Raw genomic sequence first — 16311 nt, forward strand, 5'->3', positions numbered from 1 at the left:
AAAGAAAATTGAGCCTTACACTATCGATACTCAAATTTCAACGCATATTTTTTTTCCCGTATAGACGCTGCTGTATATAAATTTCCTGAAAAATATTCTTCGACGACATAAATATTCAGATATTCAAAGGACTTCGCGCGATACGCAGATCTATTTTCAAGAGCGTTACCTCCACGAGGAGATATATATAAAGAAATTTTCAGCGTTAAAATTGTCAGTTGCATATTGATAACTCCAAGTCCAGCTTTTACTAGATAGTAGATCTCTCTCCAAATAAATAAACAAATAAATTATTAATATTGTATGTAAATAAAGGAGACATACGATATGATATTTGATAATAATGGCATTGATTTGACACATCTCTCTATAGAGTATTTTATGATACTTCTATATGTATTTTTAAACCGATAATAAAAATATATTTAGAATTTCTGCAGAGTGCACATTTACATGCTATGGTACTTTAGTGTATAACAGATGCATTTTTATCATATATTATTTTGCTTATTCGTTATAAATTGTGGCACATCGTTGAAGTAGTGATAAGATATTATTGCATCCTTAAAATGCGCTCCTTTTGTATATCGAATTATCTTCCTTTTTTTAATTTAAATATAGACATGTTATATGTAAATATAATATTGACCAAAACAAAGAAAAATTAACTATTCGTTCTTGCGAATATTTACAAGAATATTCATCATAACGCAATGCAAAAGTCAATTTTGCACTATCAATGCAATAATGGCGATGTCGACTTCATTTTCATTTCTGGAGTTATAATCATATTTTTTAGAATTTTTTTCGAACACAAACCAAAGTTACCAGAACGAAAGAGGGGGGGAGGGGATCCCGATATTACTTTTATAGTGTATTTTTATAATACACTTTTTAAAACATTGTTCATTTTCTGCAATGTCCCTATTGAAAAATTAGAATACATTGGACTAGCTTATGAAAATATATCACGTTTCTTTATAGACTACAATAATTATCACGAAATGTTATCAGTCTTAATCACATTACAGCAAATCCTCTTCTTTGTCTAAAAAATTTAATATTTTAATTGCAGTGAGCTCTTTAATACGCCGACAGCATATTGCTTATTTTTCACGCCAGTGATCACCACCAAAGCCATGAAAGGGCTGATATTAATATATCTCTGGGCTACGTAACAATACATTCGATATTGTTTACGAAATTATACGGTTCGATATATCGTACGTAGTAAAATTGTTCAGATATTACGGTGGATTCTTACAATGCGTTTACGTAAATTTGCAATAACAATTCAACGATACGTAAAAGCGGCACGCCAAATTCGACATCGAGTCGTCGCCAGTACGGCTCCCAAAATTTGATAAATGAGATTAGAGAAATCGTCGGGAGAACGTGCGAACAAAGTTTAAGGTAATTTAAGAAGAGACGGAGGAGAATATTGTAGTAGAGTGGGAGAATATTGTTTTCTCACTTGATTTCTGCGAAAAGCCTGAGGATTCGGCGCGTATCCGATGGTTCCCTGCATCTTCATTGTGCGCAAAATTTCAGGATCAATCGGCGGAGTTTTTCTGTGAAAGAGCAAAAATCTATATTTGTCTACTTCGATTATACAAACATTTATTGCGCATAAATTTACACTTGGATTATATTCTAAGTGTACGGACTAAACGTATCAAGCGCACATACCTATAAACTTTTTTTAGAAACTCTTCCGGCCAATCACTTAGAAGTGGCTGTTCAGAATATACAATTGGTATTGTACTAAGTGGTGTATCGTCATCATCGAAAGAAATAGGTTGTAATGTCTCAACCGGATCGGCAAATTCCGTAGGCCTAATTAAAATCAAAGTATATATACATTTTTTTATCATATGTACAAAATTTTTTCCGTGACTGCGTGTGATAAATTAAATAAGAAATATCTCATTTAATTTTATAGATACATTACAAAAAAAGACAGAAAAATAACTTTAGCGGATAACAATTAATAATTTGGTGGATAACAGCAATTTATTTTAAAAAAGAAATGTGTCGCTAACCTAGAAAATGTATTAAATTGAGGCTCTGGGTTGTTGGTAGACATTAGATGTATCGAACCCGCCGTGTCTCCGAAGCAGAGGAACTGAGATGTCGAAGCTACGTCAAATGATAATATCATAGCGCCGCCGGTAGCAACCTAATAATACACGTACCTCTGTATTATCCACGTCTTCTTAGGTCTTAATATACGTGACATGACAAATCTACAAACCTGATACAAACACGTCATTGATGGCTGCACATTCGCGTATATCGTATCAAGTAACTGCATTTGTCCCAGTGGCGAAACCACCGCGAGACGACTCGAATAGCTAGGTAGGAATCTCAATAAGAGAGGATACACTAAGGTAGTTACAGGACTCAAGGCTCTCATTTGTCGCAGATCGTAGGCCATTAGGAATCGATCAACAGCAAGACCTTGACGACTAAATATGCAATTGCATATGCTCCATGAATATCTAAATAATTCGAGTATCTTTCGCTTGTCCTAAATGTCTCACCTGTTGCTGAATCCGCACGTGACGAGATAATTGCCCTGGACGTCGAAATCACTGAGGGAACCGCTATGTGTGTCGAAAGTGTGCTCTACCGTTAACGTATTTGGGTCCCTGAGATCTATCCTCCCCGCGGGGTTTCCCGCGCAAATAAATCTACTGTGCTGCCGCAATATCGCACAACCGTGCTCTCCTACTTGTACCTATAATTATAGGGCGATCGCAAAAGGACTCAGAAAGAGAGAGAGAGAAAGTTCCTTTAACATTTAACTAGCAAATCCTTACTAATCCAGTTTCTTTTCCTGTAGTGAGATTAAAATCGATTATCTTCTCCTGATGTCCACCCATCAACAGTCTGGTTGGGGAAATTTGTAGCATGCACTGCATATCGTTCATGTTCAGTGATCTACAAAAACCCAAGTTCTCGCTCCAAAATCTATATCAATGATACCATTGGTACAGTATCAACATACGTGTGTGTAAATATTGGTATTCCCCGTCTCAATTGGCATCTCAGTTGACTCTGCGATAACACTAAGATCCCCTCATCCACGGGATGGATGTGTCGTATCTCTTGGGTCGCGTGGACTTGAAAGGAAGTATACTTTTGTAAACCAGGCCCATAGTAAGATGTTACGTGACCCTACAACGAATCAATGTTATTGAGAACAGTAAGACAAATTTGCATCAGTCGAGCGAATCAAAGAGCAGTCCTAGACAGTAATAATGTACCCCTTGATTTCCCATCCACATAAGCTCCTCGACCGTGTCGAAAGTGGCAGTGGAAACGCCAAATCTATCTCCACCATCGGCGAGCAACGTTCTAGTCTCACGAAACTCAGCCGCGGAGAAATCCTCTCCAAATTGCTCCGCTGCAGGTACATATTCATCTCCGGGTAAGACATAATTCGTTCCTTCCCCTGAAATGAGAACCAGTTGAAAATTCAACAGCCCATGACCTGTACTTTCAGCATATATCACCCCAAATTGAGACAAGCCAAATGGCTCTTTTAATAATAGACTAATTACATATTTAACATCTCTATTTATTACTGAATAATTATTCATAAGATTTCCTTTATTAATATTTACAATTTATATATTTTCTATATATACAGAATAAGATATAAAGGAAAATTTAACATATAATACATGCAACATCAAGATAGATTCCAATAATTTCTACAAAATGAATGAAGACAGAGTATATCCTTAAATATTTGCAGTTTCCAACTGCCTGGGAAATAAAAACAAAATACATGCAAAGTGCAACATGCTGTAACAGTATATTGATTTAGCACACACTAATTGACTGCTCCTAGACCGACATTTCCTCATATTAATCTTAACGAGATATTGAGAAAATAAAAAATTATTCATTTTTGCAATAAAGAAAAATGCATATCTAACCGTCTGTTTCAAGCGGCACATTCATCCGTAATAACGTCTTTCGCAAAGCACTAACCCAACGTTCGCCAAGAGCGAAGTTGCGTCCACGTACGCGCGGGAGGAACAGCTGATGCCAGCTGATAAAGTATACACACATGCATACGCGCCAAAGCGTTCGCGCGACGTCACAGAAAAACAAAGAAACAAATGCAGCGCGACGAACATACGGCGGCGAACGCTGGTCGCGTAAACGAGATTGCACAGGAACACAGGCGAGGAACTTGTCGAAAGACGCTGGGTCGAATACATACGCGATATAAATTGAACGTGTTTGACGCGTTCAATTCGAGACATACGGCGGACAATCACGCGACTAACGAAGCGGTGCGAAGCGCGCGAGACACCAGGAACAATACGGATACTCACACAACAGCTCTTGCTGTTCCTCGCAGGTGCTACCGGCCGTGGCCTCTACGGTAGGATCGTAGTGGCCCAACACCGGGTAGTCCATAATAACAGGCACTACTTTCCTTCAGGCTATCGCGCCACGGACCATCGATGTGTCGGGAACGGCGCTGGAACGGTATGGAAGTCGGCGTTCTAACGGCAATCGGTCTGTTATCATAACACACCACGTAAACGCGACGAACGGCCACGAGGGGACAGTGAACGCACGGGCGAACGCATCCACTCACACGACTACTCACGCACGCATCGCTCGCACGTACGCACGCACGCACGCACGTCAGTCGTCTTGGCAACTGTGCAACAAGCGAAACACTTGGCCGACCAGAGAACACGGAGGTCTGCCGAATTTGGCCGACGAGAGTCACGAGAGTACGGTGAGAAACGGTCACATTCTAACGCGTATTTGCTCGAGCTCTCTCACACGCCGGAGAAACTCATACAATCTGTTTGCCGCGCGATCGCGATTCTAATTCATGATCGCGCTTCTCTGCGTTCCATTCCGTGAGCAAGGATCTATCGCGATCTAGAGACTCTCAGGAGAACGTCCGGACGAGAGGAGGCCCGCCATGTTGCGGCGGACCGGAAGTGGTTGTCTGGTAACTTCTTCAGTACGTTTCGAACGGGAGCGTCCCGATTGACCACGGTACGATTGGACACAACCAACCAATGCAAAGAATTATCTAATGAATTACCAGGTCGAAATTATTATCAGTAATTACCGGTTCATCGGGTCCCACCCGTTTCGAACGTCGATCGAAACGTCGGGGACGATTGTAGGTGGGACCCGATTGATCACAGTACGATTGGACACAGGTTGTAATGATTGGTTCGACCTGGTAATTCACTAGATAATTCTTTGCATCGGTTGGTTGTGTCCAATCGTACCGTGGTCAATCGCGACGCTCCCGACAATTGTGAAACTTGTTTCTCGGATAGTCTTATCACTCCAATTAATACTTATGCTCCTGCACACAGGACGCGGTAACGATTGCCGCGCGGCGGAAATCCGCGCAACAGCCAATCAATATATTGTTTTTCCGTAAGAGCTAGAAGGTTATTACGGAAAGCAGCATATTGATTGGCTGTCGCGCAAACTTCCGCCACGCGGCAAACATTACCGCGTCCTGTGTGCAGAAGCCATAATACGTACGGAAGTCCATCACGTGATCATAGGATGCAATCCATTTAGCGCCACAAATACTTGAGACATTGGCCCGTATTCTGAATCCTCTTTTATCGATAAAAGTGCCTTAAATGTAGCTTCTCAGTCAATCAGGTGGTTCCTAAGCCTCTTTTAGGCCTGGTGGCACAACATTATTTTGGCTTTAAGCGAAACTTAAACATATATCTATCTTTATCTTTCTTTCTATATAAATAAAGATAGACATATATTTAAGTGTCACTTGAAACCAAAATAACGTTGGTGCAACCGGGCCTTAGAGGCACTTTTATAGATAAAAGAGGATTCAGAATATAGGTCGTTGCAAGTGAATATAGGCCGAATGCAATGAAGTTTTCTATTGGTAGATGTGACGTCATAAATATGTCTAGATTTTCGCTCATGGGACAATGACAATAACTTCTTCTTAGGAGTGGATACATGCGAAATGGAGTATTTTTTTAATTCGACGATGTTATTAATTATGATTGCTTTCCAAGGTTGCGTTCGGAAACGTCACTCGAATACTCTTCCTCTCTTTTTATCTCACTCTTGTATCTCGCTCACTCCAACGCAACGGGTACACTTAGGTGACGTTTATGAATGCAGACTAACAAAAGACAAAATTGTTTCATTTGCTAGATATATCAACTTAGAATTATCTTGTATCGTTTCCAGAGCTGCGTTCCAAAATTCTATTTAGCGAATAGAGTAACGTTTAATTAACCAATCGTGATAAAGAAATCTTAGTTATTTTCGTTCTGATTGGTCAATTAAATGCTACTCTACCCGAGTAGAATTTTGGAACGCAGCTTAGGCTACTGTAAAATTATTCACTTTTTCACAATTTTATACTAGAGAAAGAAATTACATGATTGATAAGTGCAACCGAGTTGACATGAAAAAGTTCGATAGGTGCCTAGCTCTCGCGTTCGCCGCCAACTTCACGTAGCAGCAATCACGTTAATCAAGAGAGAATCCAAGAGCGACTCGTAAGTCAGTCCGATACTCACCTGTTTACTTAAACAACAATCTTATTCGGTAAATCATGATTTTATATCGAAAAGTCACGGACCGAACAGCCTGACATTTATCGTGAAATTCGCTGCGAACGCTTGCACTGATCAGCCGCTTACGGACGAGAGGACGGACTCGGCTAAATTCGGTTGGTCGATAACGTAGTCGGAGTTAGCTCGGAAGCCACGAGTAGGTCATTGCGCGGAAGTCGGTTCGTTCCGTCGTGGTCCGCGACACGGGATAGGTCAGTCGGTCTTCACGCAGCAGACGCATTCGTATACGCTCACTTCCACTCATATTCAATTCAACATTCCAAGGGCCGGGTCCTCCTATCGCTTCTCTTCGACACTACTCTTTGGTAAGTGCGGCTGCCCACTGCATTGGCAAGTGAGTAAAATTCGTCCGCAGCTATTCGTTGCTAAAATCGTGGCGCGACGATTCTGAAAGAGAAAGAAAAGCTTACCTTGCTACGTTCTCGAGAACATTAGTCGATCGTGCATGTTCGGTCAGTTTAACTGAGTCCGAATCGTGCGGTACCATCACGGTGCGCGGATCGAAGAAGACAGTAAGGCGGCCATTTTCTATCGTAACGTGCTTATCGCCGCCTGGCCACCCGGTGTTCGTCGTCGTCGCTCTTGTCACGTCGCCGAGATCTCTCGTCGTCTTGGTACATTCCGCTCCACGATTGATGAAACTGATCGCGAGTGAGCGACGGGAAGGAATCACGAGAAATCGTCGGCCGACAACGTCGACACGGAGACGTTACGTAATATACGGCGCTTCGGTTCGATTTCGCGTACATGCGTGTACTCGACTCGCGACCAGCTTCACGGCATTCTCGCAGCGAAGGTCGCGGTGTAACTTACGCTCGCGAGTCACCCATAACCGTTCGCATTTTCCTGCCTTTTTCCAGGTAGCATTCGTAGAGTCCACGCAGAAACAGCACCACAATAAACGTCATCATGTACGCCTGCAGTCGATTCATCGCCCCCATCGCCAAATCCACTGTGAGTAAGAGGAGAATTTTGAGGATCGAATAACGCGATCGATTGCCCGCGTGCACGTTATTATATAATAACCCTGACGCGCAAACTTTTTTCCTGAAACGCTCGTTTTTGTTTCATCGGCGCGTTACAGCTGGTCTCCGGCAGCAAGACCTATCTGCGGCCGTTAAGCAGTGCCGTGATCAGTCACAGCCAGTCCTTACAACGGGATCAAATTCAGACACCCGTCAGTTTGGTGAGTGAACTTTTCTTCCCCCTGTCCATTGCATAACCTTTTCGCGATCAAGGTTACATAAGCAACTAACATCGTTTGAGGTGAAGGGTTTTCGATCTAAATGAGGCGCGTTGATATTACGGGACTTTATGCGATTTATTGCCGGGAGAGAGATGTAGACTGACATTGATTGTTTTTGACATTGAAGCTTTGGCATTTCGCGATATAAATGTCGAATAAAATATATTGAATTTTAATTAAGTATTAATTAGCTGTTGAAATTGATTTTTCCAAGATTTGATATTTCTGGAACATCTTTTAATTCATGCTTTGAAACATGTATGCATACACACTTAAATGTTGACGTAACAATCTTATAGAAATGATGTTATATTTGTAAAAATATAACCTGATATTTTTATTAATGAATTTTTGGGACAACTTTTAATTCATATTTTGAAACACACCTAAATGTTGAAGTAACAATTTTATAGAAATGATGTTATATTTATAAAAGTGTACTTATAACCTAAAATTCTTCTTAATAAATATACAAATATTAATAGTATTTAACTGGTAACATTTTGATACAGTTACCAGTTGTACGTAACTTCCAAACCTCCACAGTCAGTCGTGATATTGACTCGGCTGCAAAATTCATTGGCGCTGGTGCCGCCACAGTAGGAGTAGCAGGATCTGGTATGTATATATAAAAGTTACTAATTATAAAAATCATATATATATATATATTATATATATCCTTTGCAATAACAGCATGAAATTTACTATCACAGATAAGATATGACAGTAATGATAAGATCTGCACAATAATACAGTGCACCATAATAGTAGGCTTAATATTTCCCAATAAAATTACTCTAATGTATTAACTCTGTATTTTCCCCTTAATACAGTATGAATAACAAATATACACAATTAACAAAATATCTTTTATTATTTTTTTTTCTTTCAATAAAATCGCTTTTAACATCTTGTTAATGTAAAGAAATTTTTTACGTTATAGGGGTTGGTATTGGTTTGATTTTTGGATCCTTGATAATGGGCTACGCACGTAATCCCTCCCTGAAACAACAAGTTTTCTCCTATGCTCTCCTTGGATTTGCGCTGTCTGAAGCAATGGGCCTTTTTTGCCTGATGATAGCGTTCCTTATACTGTTTGCTTTTTAAATCCAACTCCTGGGGAAAGATCTCCTTTCATGGAAGTGAAGTTATAAGATACGTTTTCATCCATCACGCGTAATTAATAAATACGGATGCGCGCACATACATGCATATACATACACAGACATATGTGTATATATCATTATATTGTTATTAAAAGAAAGTAGGCTTATAAACCCCTCGTTACCCCAACCTAAAAGATCTTCTGTAACATACATCATTATATAATACGCGTCATATAAACAGCACAGTTTGGCACAGTGTACTACTAACGTCAGAATGCTCAATAAAATTCTTTTCCTTATTACGCGAGAGAAAGAGAGAAGGTGACAGTAGTATTCGTTCCTGACTTGACGAATTGCTGTTCCAGGTGCTGGAATAGGATCAGTGTTCGGTTCGCTGATTATCGGCTATGCCAGGAATCCATCCTTAAAGCAGCAATTATTCTCGTACGCCATTCTGGGTTTCGCCCTGTCCGAGGCCATGGGTCTCTTCTGTCTTATGATGGCTTTCCTGCTCCTATTCGCCTTCTAAGCCACAATATCCGCATAAGAAATTGCTGATATAGTTTTTAGTGCGTCACTGCCAAGGCAGCGTCATCTGGCTCCAAATTGAACCATAAGGCGGCGGCTGTCTCTGGTATGCGGGATGCCATGAAATCATTAGGGAAGCTCGGATTTGTGGTTCGGATTCGGGGTGCGACGGTGCGACAATGAGCGAGAGAAGCTGTACTATACCAAGACGCAGTTGCACACGCCATCGTGCGCGGACCGTCTCGACCCTTTCCAAGCCTTCAGCTTGTTTCAATAATAATTTCATGGCCTACTGTTTCTCATGTAGCTAATAAAACAACTCACATTGTTATCACATTACGGATTTCAGTGTAACGAACGAATAAGACGTTACTGAAAGTTGGAATTAAAAAAAAAAGAAAAGATAAAAACGACAGCGCCTCTCACTCCGCATACCCATACACGCACGTACTGTACTCACCGTGGTTAGAGTGGTTCCATGCGACTTAGTACACTTTTCGAACATCTTTGTCACCGGAAGGGATATTCATCGTCATTGTTGTGCCGTCGCGTATGCACGTTGTTGAGGTAACTCTCCTAACGAAGATAACAAAAACTGTACAGTGATACCGAATAAACATCTTTGTCGTGGAATCGTGGATTTCTTTGTAAATGTTCGTTTAGAAATTTCCTCCCGCCGTTTCTCTTAAACTCGAATACTTGTTTCGTAGACTGTAAACCTGACAAATAAAAATCTACAAATCTGTCTATATACAGCGTGTTATATATAAACCATCTAAAAATAAATTTAATACATAATTAATTCTGCCTTTATAGGGAAGAATGTCAAGTAAAAGTCCTATTGCACTTGTCGAGGCGCAACTTTCGTATAATAACAAATAATATCAAACGGTTATTAAATGATCTTTTTCAATAGTCAAACAATAATGATCGATATCCAAATATAAAAATACATATAGTATAACGTATGCGATAATTAAATTTTATGGAAACTGAATCACATTTATGTCCAGTCGAACAATGTATCCAAGTGATAAATTGATAGAAACCATAAGCCTCATACCAAAAGATTTCTTGGGCCGGTGGTAAGCTGCGTGGTCTTTATTATCACAGCAATCTATGAATTTTAGTCATTTAACGGTAGAATAATACAGGAACCAAATTAAATTGTAATTAGTACTCGTAAATGGATATACATACATTTATATGTATATTATACACCTCATAGCGAAAGAAACAACGAACACGGTACTATATCATACACTATGATCATAAAAAAATTAAAAAATTTTGTTAAATATGAGTGATCTTCAAAAACTAAACATTCTAAAAAACCAATGATGATCGCTGTGAGGATCTTTTAAAACCGCAGTTTTATTAAAGACATTTCTTCATATTTCTACCATTGTTTTAAAGATATTTAGAAATATAAAAATCGATTCTTTTCTCAAAAAGGTATTTAAAAAGGTACCCTCTAAATCTGCGCTAGAAAGTACCTACAAGAAGCAAGTCTCTCCTATCTTAACCTAATCAGCAACATCCGAAGCGCATCGGAAAGGGACACTCGTACATTTCCTTGTAAGTATAAACATACTTACAAACTTACATAATTTATTTATCAGATTGCGATTGTACAGTTAGCATATTCAAAGCTATTTAAATGCGTTTAGTCTAAATCGTACACGTACGAATCGTCATGATATCTCGCAACAATTAAAGATAATCAGTAAATTTTCCTAGACAATAATTACGAATATAGCATGGCTAATACGTTAAGATAAAGTCGGTGACATAAAAAAGTCGTCGGTTTTATGGTTATGTACTTAAACTCTTCTCACTCTCCTCATGTGTACGTGAATAACTTTAAAGCATAAATAAGAGTTACGTTCTCGTTGTTTAAAATAGACATAATAATTAAACTTATGCTATTTATAAACCAAAGACGATCCGCTCTGGACGTTGTCTAAACTTTAATGTACGTAGGGACGAATCTTAAAATATACATGATTGTATAACATACACATACGAATTTTATTTACATAGATTCTAATACTGAAAATCTATGTTAAAGGAAGATACTGGGAAATTTTTATTTCTCAATTTTCTCCAATTAACTGAAGAATTCATATTTGATTTTTTTCTTGTTCACGATAGGAAATCATGTTTCAACAGAACAACTCCGAGTGAAGAAGCAACTTTCCGCGTGTTAATGACAATTACTGATGTGTATATTTCGTGCGATAAGCTTTATAAAGTTACGTTGATAACTCAGCTCAAGTTCAGGAGCGAAATCTGTTGAATAATGCAAAAAAGTTATCTTCTTCGAGGAGCCACTAAATAACTCACTTAACTAACGACACTTGTTTATACTCAACTTATATGAGTTGAATGTATTACCAGTAATGCATTATGGCCTCCAAGTTATTTATATCAAATGTATTATCACAGTGCTACACTGGCAAAGAGATTTAATGTGTCAATATGTATTATTTCAAGTAAGATTCTTTCATAAAAATGAATTGTGGTTTCACATTCGACTCAAATTTTTAACTTGAAACTTCTCCATGCATCGGATGCACACAAGAAAAATCGATTGTGTAATATCGTATATATGTACATTTGTTCAAATTGGAAGCGGATTCTAAATTCGTATTGTGTTGAGTCTTTATCGTAATACATAATTCTTTCTTATGTTACAACTACATGTAGGTCTTTGGAGCATTCATTCAACGGCTTACGATGCCGTGCTTTTCCGATGACGATCATACGACGACAAATTATTATCCTTGTGACAAGGCATCAAATCTCAAGTCCATAACACTACGCATCTTGGTATGTAGCATGTACATGGTATGTGTGTATGTGTATGTTTAAGAGCTGCGGATAGTTTGTAGGCATGAATTATAAAAGTTTTTCTTTAGAACTTTTTTATAAAAAAAATTGACACGTTTTTTAAATGTTCAATGTTTTTATTATATTCTGAGGGAATTACATATTTTTTCATAACTGAAACTTGCATATTAATTGAATTATAAAACACGTGGCGTAACATGTGTACTACAAATGATGTTCTGAAATGCATGATATAGCTGCATTTGAAAAAAGCAAACAAGATGTGTGTCTTATAATTTTCTAAAAAATTTCAAATTCCTTTAATTCACGCCTACAAATTAGCTTGCTCCAAGAGATATATGTAGATGTAACATAAGAAAGAATTATGTATTGTGATAAAAATTCATTAATATAATACGAATTTAGAATTCGCTACACATCCAATTTGAACAAATATACATGTATACGATATTACACAATAGATTTTTCTTACACGCATCCGATGCATGGAGAAGTTTCAAGTTTGAAATTTGAGTCAAATGTGAAACCACGATTTATTTTTATGAAAGAATCTTACTTGAAATAACATATTTTAATATGTTGGTTCTCTTTGCCGATGTATTACTGCTAATACATTTGATAACTTGGAAGCTTGTGCATCGGTAATACATTCAACTTATACAAGTTGAGCATAAAAAATATCGTGGGTTAAGTGAGTATTATTTAGTGGCTCCTCGAAGAAGATAACTTTTTTTACGGTCACATTATTCAACAAATTTCGCTCTTGAACTTGAGCTGGATTACCAACGTATTGACTTTATAAAGCTTATTGCACGAAATGTGTATATCAGCAATTGTCATTGACACGTAGAAACTTGCCTCTTCAACTCGGAGTTGCATCGTTCTATTGAAACACGACTTCCTATCGTTAGAAAGAAAAATCAAGATATCTCTCCGATATCTCCCTTTAACTTAGAAATTTTCAGCATTAGAGTCTATGTAAATAAAATGTTTGTATGTATATATTATAAAACTATGTATATTTTAAAATTTGTCCCTACGTGTACATTAAAGTTGAAACAACGTTGATAACCAGAGTGAATCGTCTTTGGTTTGTAAATATCATAAGTTTAATTATTATGTTTATTTTAAACATTATTATGTTTATTTTAAACAACGAGCTATATCATGCACATCAGCAGAACACGAGCGTGTTATGACGCGCTCTGCAACTCAACATGCGAGTTTCAATTATGAAAAAATTCCATGCAATTTCCTCAAAGTATGATAAAAATATACTGAAAACTTAAAAAATGCGTGTCTTTTAATTTCTTTATAAAAAAAATGCCAAAGAAATCTCTTAAATCGTGTCTGTAAACTATAAATAGAGTCCCCATGAAGTCTCCTGCAATTATGCTATAATGATAGTGAAGCTAATGGACTCTTTCGAGTCATTATTTGGTAACGTTTAATTGCTCCAAGAGACTCTCCCTCATACGAAGACATGCCCACGCCTTGTCCTGTTCTTTCTTCGTCAGTGGCGTCTTCGTTTGCTTCGCGAAAGTCAATTTTTTGTAGTGCTCTATCACTTCGTTGTCCGCGCTGCTGATTTTCCGTTTCAATGCTTGCCTCTTGCTCTCCTCCTGCGCCAAATTCAGCAATCTCCTCAGCTGCGTGACATTGTGACTGGACAACGCAGAAAGCTCCTGCTGGCATCTCTTGATCTCTGCGAGAATCTCATCGTCCTCCTGATTCTTCTTCTGCCCATCAGGCTCCAGAATCCCCTGTTCGACCAGCTCCTTGTGCATCCGCAGCTCCAGATTCATGGAGTTATGTATGCTCAGATCCCTCAAGACGGCCGGGTCACCGTCTCGGAACAATTTGTTCTCTGTATTATTATTCCCTACGAATACATTCTCCTCGAGAAGAGCGGAGACCAACCTCTGAGTGAGAGGCCCCACGATGCCGTTAACCTTCTTGTCACCCTTGGATATCAAGTGCGACATATCTGTGCGATTCTTCTTCTTCTCTCTGTTCGGGTTAGCTGCATCCTCCTCTTGCAGCAAGTCGCTATGCGCCCACATCAAGCTGTAGTGTCGGCCCAAAGAAGGGATCTTCTTGAATTCACTGGTGTCACTGTGTGTGACGATTAATTCCTCCAGCAACTTAATATCGTCAGGCATGATGTCAGTGCAATAAGGATCAACAGAGGCCCAGAACTTGTTGGGTGTATCATTTTTCGGTAAGAGCAACTTTGGGGCATCTTTTGTCCCCTCAATCCTCGCGACTTCATGCACATTCGGCACCACTTGATTGGTCGAGTTCCCTACTGCCTTCTGTTTGAACAGTTTTGTGTGCAGAGGCGACTGACTCTTAGTGCTGGCATCTTTTGGCTTGAGTTTTTCCTCACGTACTTTCTTGTCAATGAGAGATAGACTCTTGCCACTTTTCGACCGTCTGTCTCGACGTTCCTCTGCTGACGACAAGCTGGTGATCTCCTCTTGAAGAGTACGGCATCGTACAACAGCAGAGGACAGAAGCATCTCCAACTCCAATTGTAATGCATCGATGTCCTCCTTTTGTATACCTTCCTCTTCCGTGCGATTCAAGAGCTCGGTATACTTGGGCAGATCTCGACTGTTGTCGACTGTCTTCAAAACAGTCAGAGACATCATCGGTTCTGGAGCCTCCGCACTTGTCTCCGAATGATTCACCAGTGAAGACTGTGCGGTCTTGCCAGACTCACGCCCTTTGACGACAGCTTTCTTCGAACTTTGTTTCCCCTTCCCAGACATATTTCTCAATGGATTGTAGCAGTCAACAAAGAAGAAACAGTCACGTTGTTGATCCGAAAATTGTTACCTCTGCGACCAGCTTCGATAGCCTCAAACGGATATCATATTGCATCTGTAACAATTATATTCGATGTTTCAAACATTTCGCAACCATCACTGTCGGAATTTTAATGTTACCTCACTTGTTGCGCCTAACTTTTTACAGAAAATATCTTTTATTTACGGAAACGATAATACAAAAATATGATTACAAAGTATAGGTTAGGTTAAAGGCTAGGTCTTCTCGCCACCACTAATCATAAAATAATGCGTATATAGATAGACCAGCTCTCTTTTTTATGGTTGCAGACCTGTTCCTTTTAACCAAGGTTGCGTTCCGTTTCACGCATTATGCGCGCATTGCCTACAATATACGTAACATGAACTATAGATAAATGCGCGCATATGCGTGAAACGGAACGCAGCCCAAGTAAAGCTAGCATTCCGTTCGGAATGAAGTTAAAGCCAGCGGTACACTGTTCTGATTGGTGCATTTCTGAAGATGGATGCAAATTCACCAATCAAAACAGAGTATTTCCATGCAGCAAGTAATCCAATACGAAAACAAGCACCGTGTGCCGCTGGCTTTAAGCCGGAATCAGACTACGCATTGAAGATTGAGGATTGCGGATTGAAGCTTATAGCGTATTCGACTGACCCTGGGTTAATCGCTCGGAGAGTGATTAATGACGTCATAAGTCTCTACTAGCCAATCATAAAGCTTATAAGTATTTGTTCGACCAATAAATGTAAACTGAATAATCCAGAATGAGTTAACCCAGAGCCAGTCGAACATGCTATTAGATTCCGACAAATCAACAAACTTTAGTTTTGGCTTGCTTTACTTCAATTGGTCAAATAGCAATCTTTAATCCGCAATCCTCAAACTCCAATGCGTAGTCTGATTCCGGATTTACAGGCGGTTTAAAAACAGAGTGAGAAATTTGAATTACCCTTAGTACTTTTTCGTGAATAACGCCTCAAATATTATACATACAAGATAGCATTTTCAGCGTAAAACATCAAATAATTCATAAAAGAAATAATATTTGAAGTATGAAGAATGAAAAATCGTGGTTGTAATATAGCTCAACAGTGCTGCCAGATTTTTATTTTCGAGTAATACGACTCAATAGTTAATT

General features: G+C 38.9%; 3 protein-coding genes across 9 annotated transcripts in view; 1 reads left to right on the forward strand and 2 right to left on the reverse strand.

The window, feature by feature from the left end:
- LOC116845612 (PAN2-PAN3 deadenylation complex catalytic subunit PAN2) overlaps positions 1–4974 on the reverse strand; it is an 11655-nt gene extending 6681 nt beyond the window's left edge. The window contains exons 1-9 of one of the 4 annotated variants that reach the window (XM_032818519.1): positions 4353–4974; positions 3270–3457; positions 3011–3180; positions 2823–2943; positions 2544–2740; positions 2255–2468; positions 2043–2179; positions 1690–1836; positions 1475–1571 (exon numbers count right to left, since the gene is read on the reverse strand). In XM_032818519.1, the coding sequence (XP_032674410.1) occupies positions 1475–1571; positions 1690–1836; positions 2043–2179; positions 2255–2468; positions 2544–2740; positions 2823–2943; positions 3011–3180; positions 3270–3457; positions 4353–4437 (1356 nt within the window). In that variant the 5' untranslated portion in view covers positions 4438–4974. Of the gene's footprint in view, positions 1–1474; positions 1572–1689; positions 1837–2042; positions 2180–2254; positions 2469–2543; positions 2741–2822; positions 2944–3010; positions 3181–3269; positions 3458–3947; positions 4200–4352 lie in introns of those variants that run through there. The other 3 variants (XM_032818520.1, XM_032818516.1, XM_032818518.1) reach the window with 3 other exon arrangements.
- Positions 4975–6741: 1767 nt separating this feature from the next.
- Positions 6742–10136, forward strand: LOC116845620 (ATP synthase lipid-binding protein, mitochondrial). 3 transcript variants are annotated; one of them, XM_032818536.1, is made up of 5 exons: positions 6742–6957; positions 7484–7577; positions 7708–7809; positions 8382–8487; positions 9341–10136. In XM_032818536.1, exons 2-5 carry the CDS (start codon positions 7533–7535, stop codon positions 9502–9504), a joined length of 417 nt encoding a protein of 138 aa, XP_032674427.1. In that variant the 5' UTR covers positions 6742–6957; positions 7484–7532; the 3' UTR covers positions 9505–10136. The 3 variants fall into 3 exon arrangements, with proteins under 3 accessions (XP_032674427.1, XP_032674426.1, XP_032674428.1); XM_032818535.1 differs by having other exon boundaries at positions 6742–6928; XM_032818537.1 differs by lacking the exon at positions 6742–6957 and adding an exon at positions 7081–7237.
- Positions 9768–15457, reverse strand: LOC116845616 (transcriptional adapter 3-B). 2 transcript variants are annotated; one of them, XM_032818530.1, is made up of 2 exons: positions 15308–15457; positions 9768–15242 (listed from the first exon to the last, which is right to left on the reverse strand). In XM_032818530.1, the coding sequence occupies exon 2, from the start codon at positions 15128–15130 to the stop codon at positions 13790–13792; it is 1341 nt and encodes a 446-aa protein (XP_032674421.1). In that variant the 5' UTR covers positions 15131–15242; positions 15308–15457; the 3' UTR covers positions 9768–13789. The 2 variants fall into 2 exon arrangements, with proteins under 2 accessions (XP_032674421.1, XP_032674422.1); XM_032818531.1 differs by having other exon boundaries at positions 15313–15433.
- Between the last annotated feature and the right edge of the window lie 854 nt (positions 15458–16311).

The sequence above is a fragment of the Odontomachus brunneus genome, unplaced genomic scaffold (genome assembly GCF_010583005.1).
Source record: "Odontomachus brunneus isolate Ranch 3 - 2012 unplaced genomic scaffold, Obru_v1 Obru_scaffold_054, whole genome shotgun sequence".
NCBI classification, from domain to species: domain Eukaryota; kingdom Metazoa; phylum Arthropoda; class Insecta; order Hymenoptera; family Formicidae; genus Odontomachus; species Odontomachus brunneus.

What these genes read in the sequence shown, in the direction of transcription:
- LOC116845616 (XM_032818530.1), bottom strand. Translation starts at nt 15,130, where the DNA reads ATGTCTGGGAAGGGGAAACAAAGTTCGAAGAAAGCTGTCGTCAAAGGG.
- LOC116845620 (XM_032818536.1), top strand. Translation starts at nt 7,533, where the DNA reads ATGTACGCCTGCAGTCGATTCATCGCCCCCATCGCCAAATCCACT. An exon ending in CCCCCATCGCCAAATCCACT is followed by an intron (nt 7,578 to 7,707) that starts GTGAGTAAGAGG and finishes GGCGCGTTACAG; the next exon opens with CTGGTCTCCGGCAGCAAGAC. An exon ending in TTCAGACACCCGTCAGTTTG is followed by an intron (nt 7,810 to 8,381) that starts GTGAGTGAACTT and finishes ATTTTGATACAG; the next exon opens with TTACCAGTTGTACGTAACTT.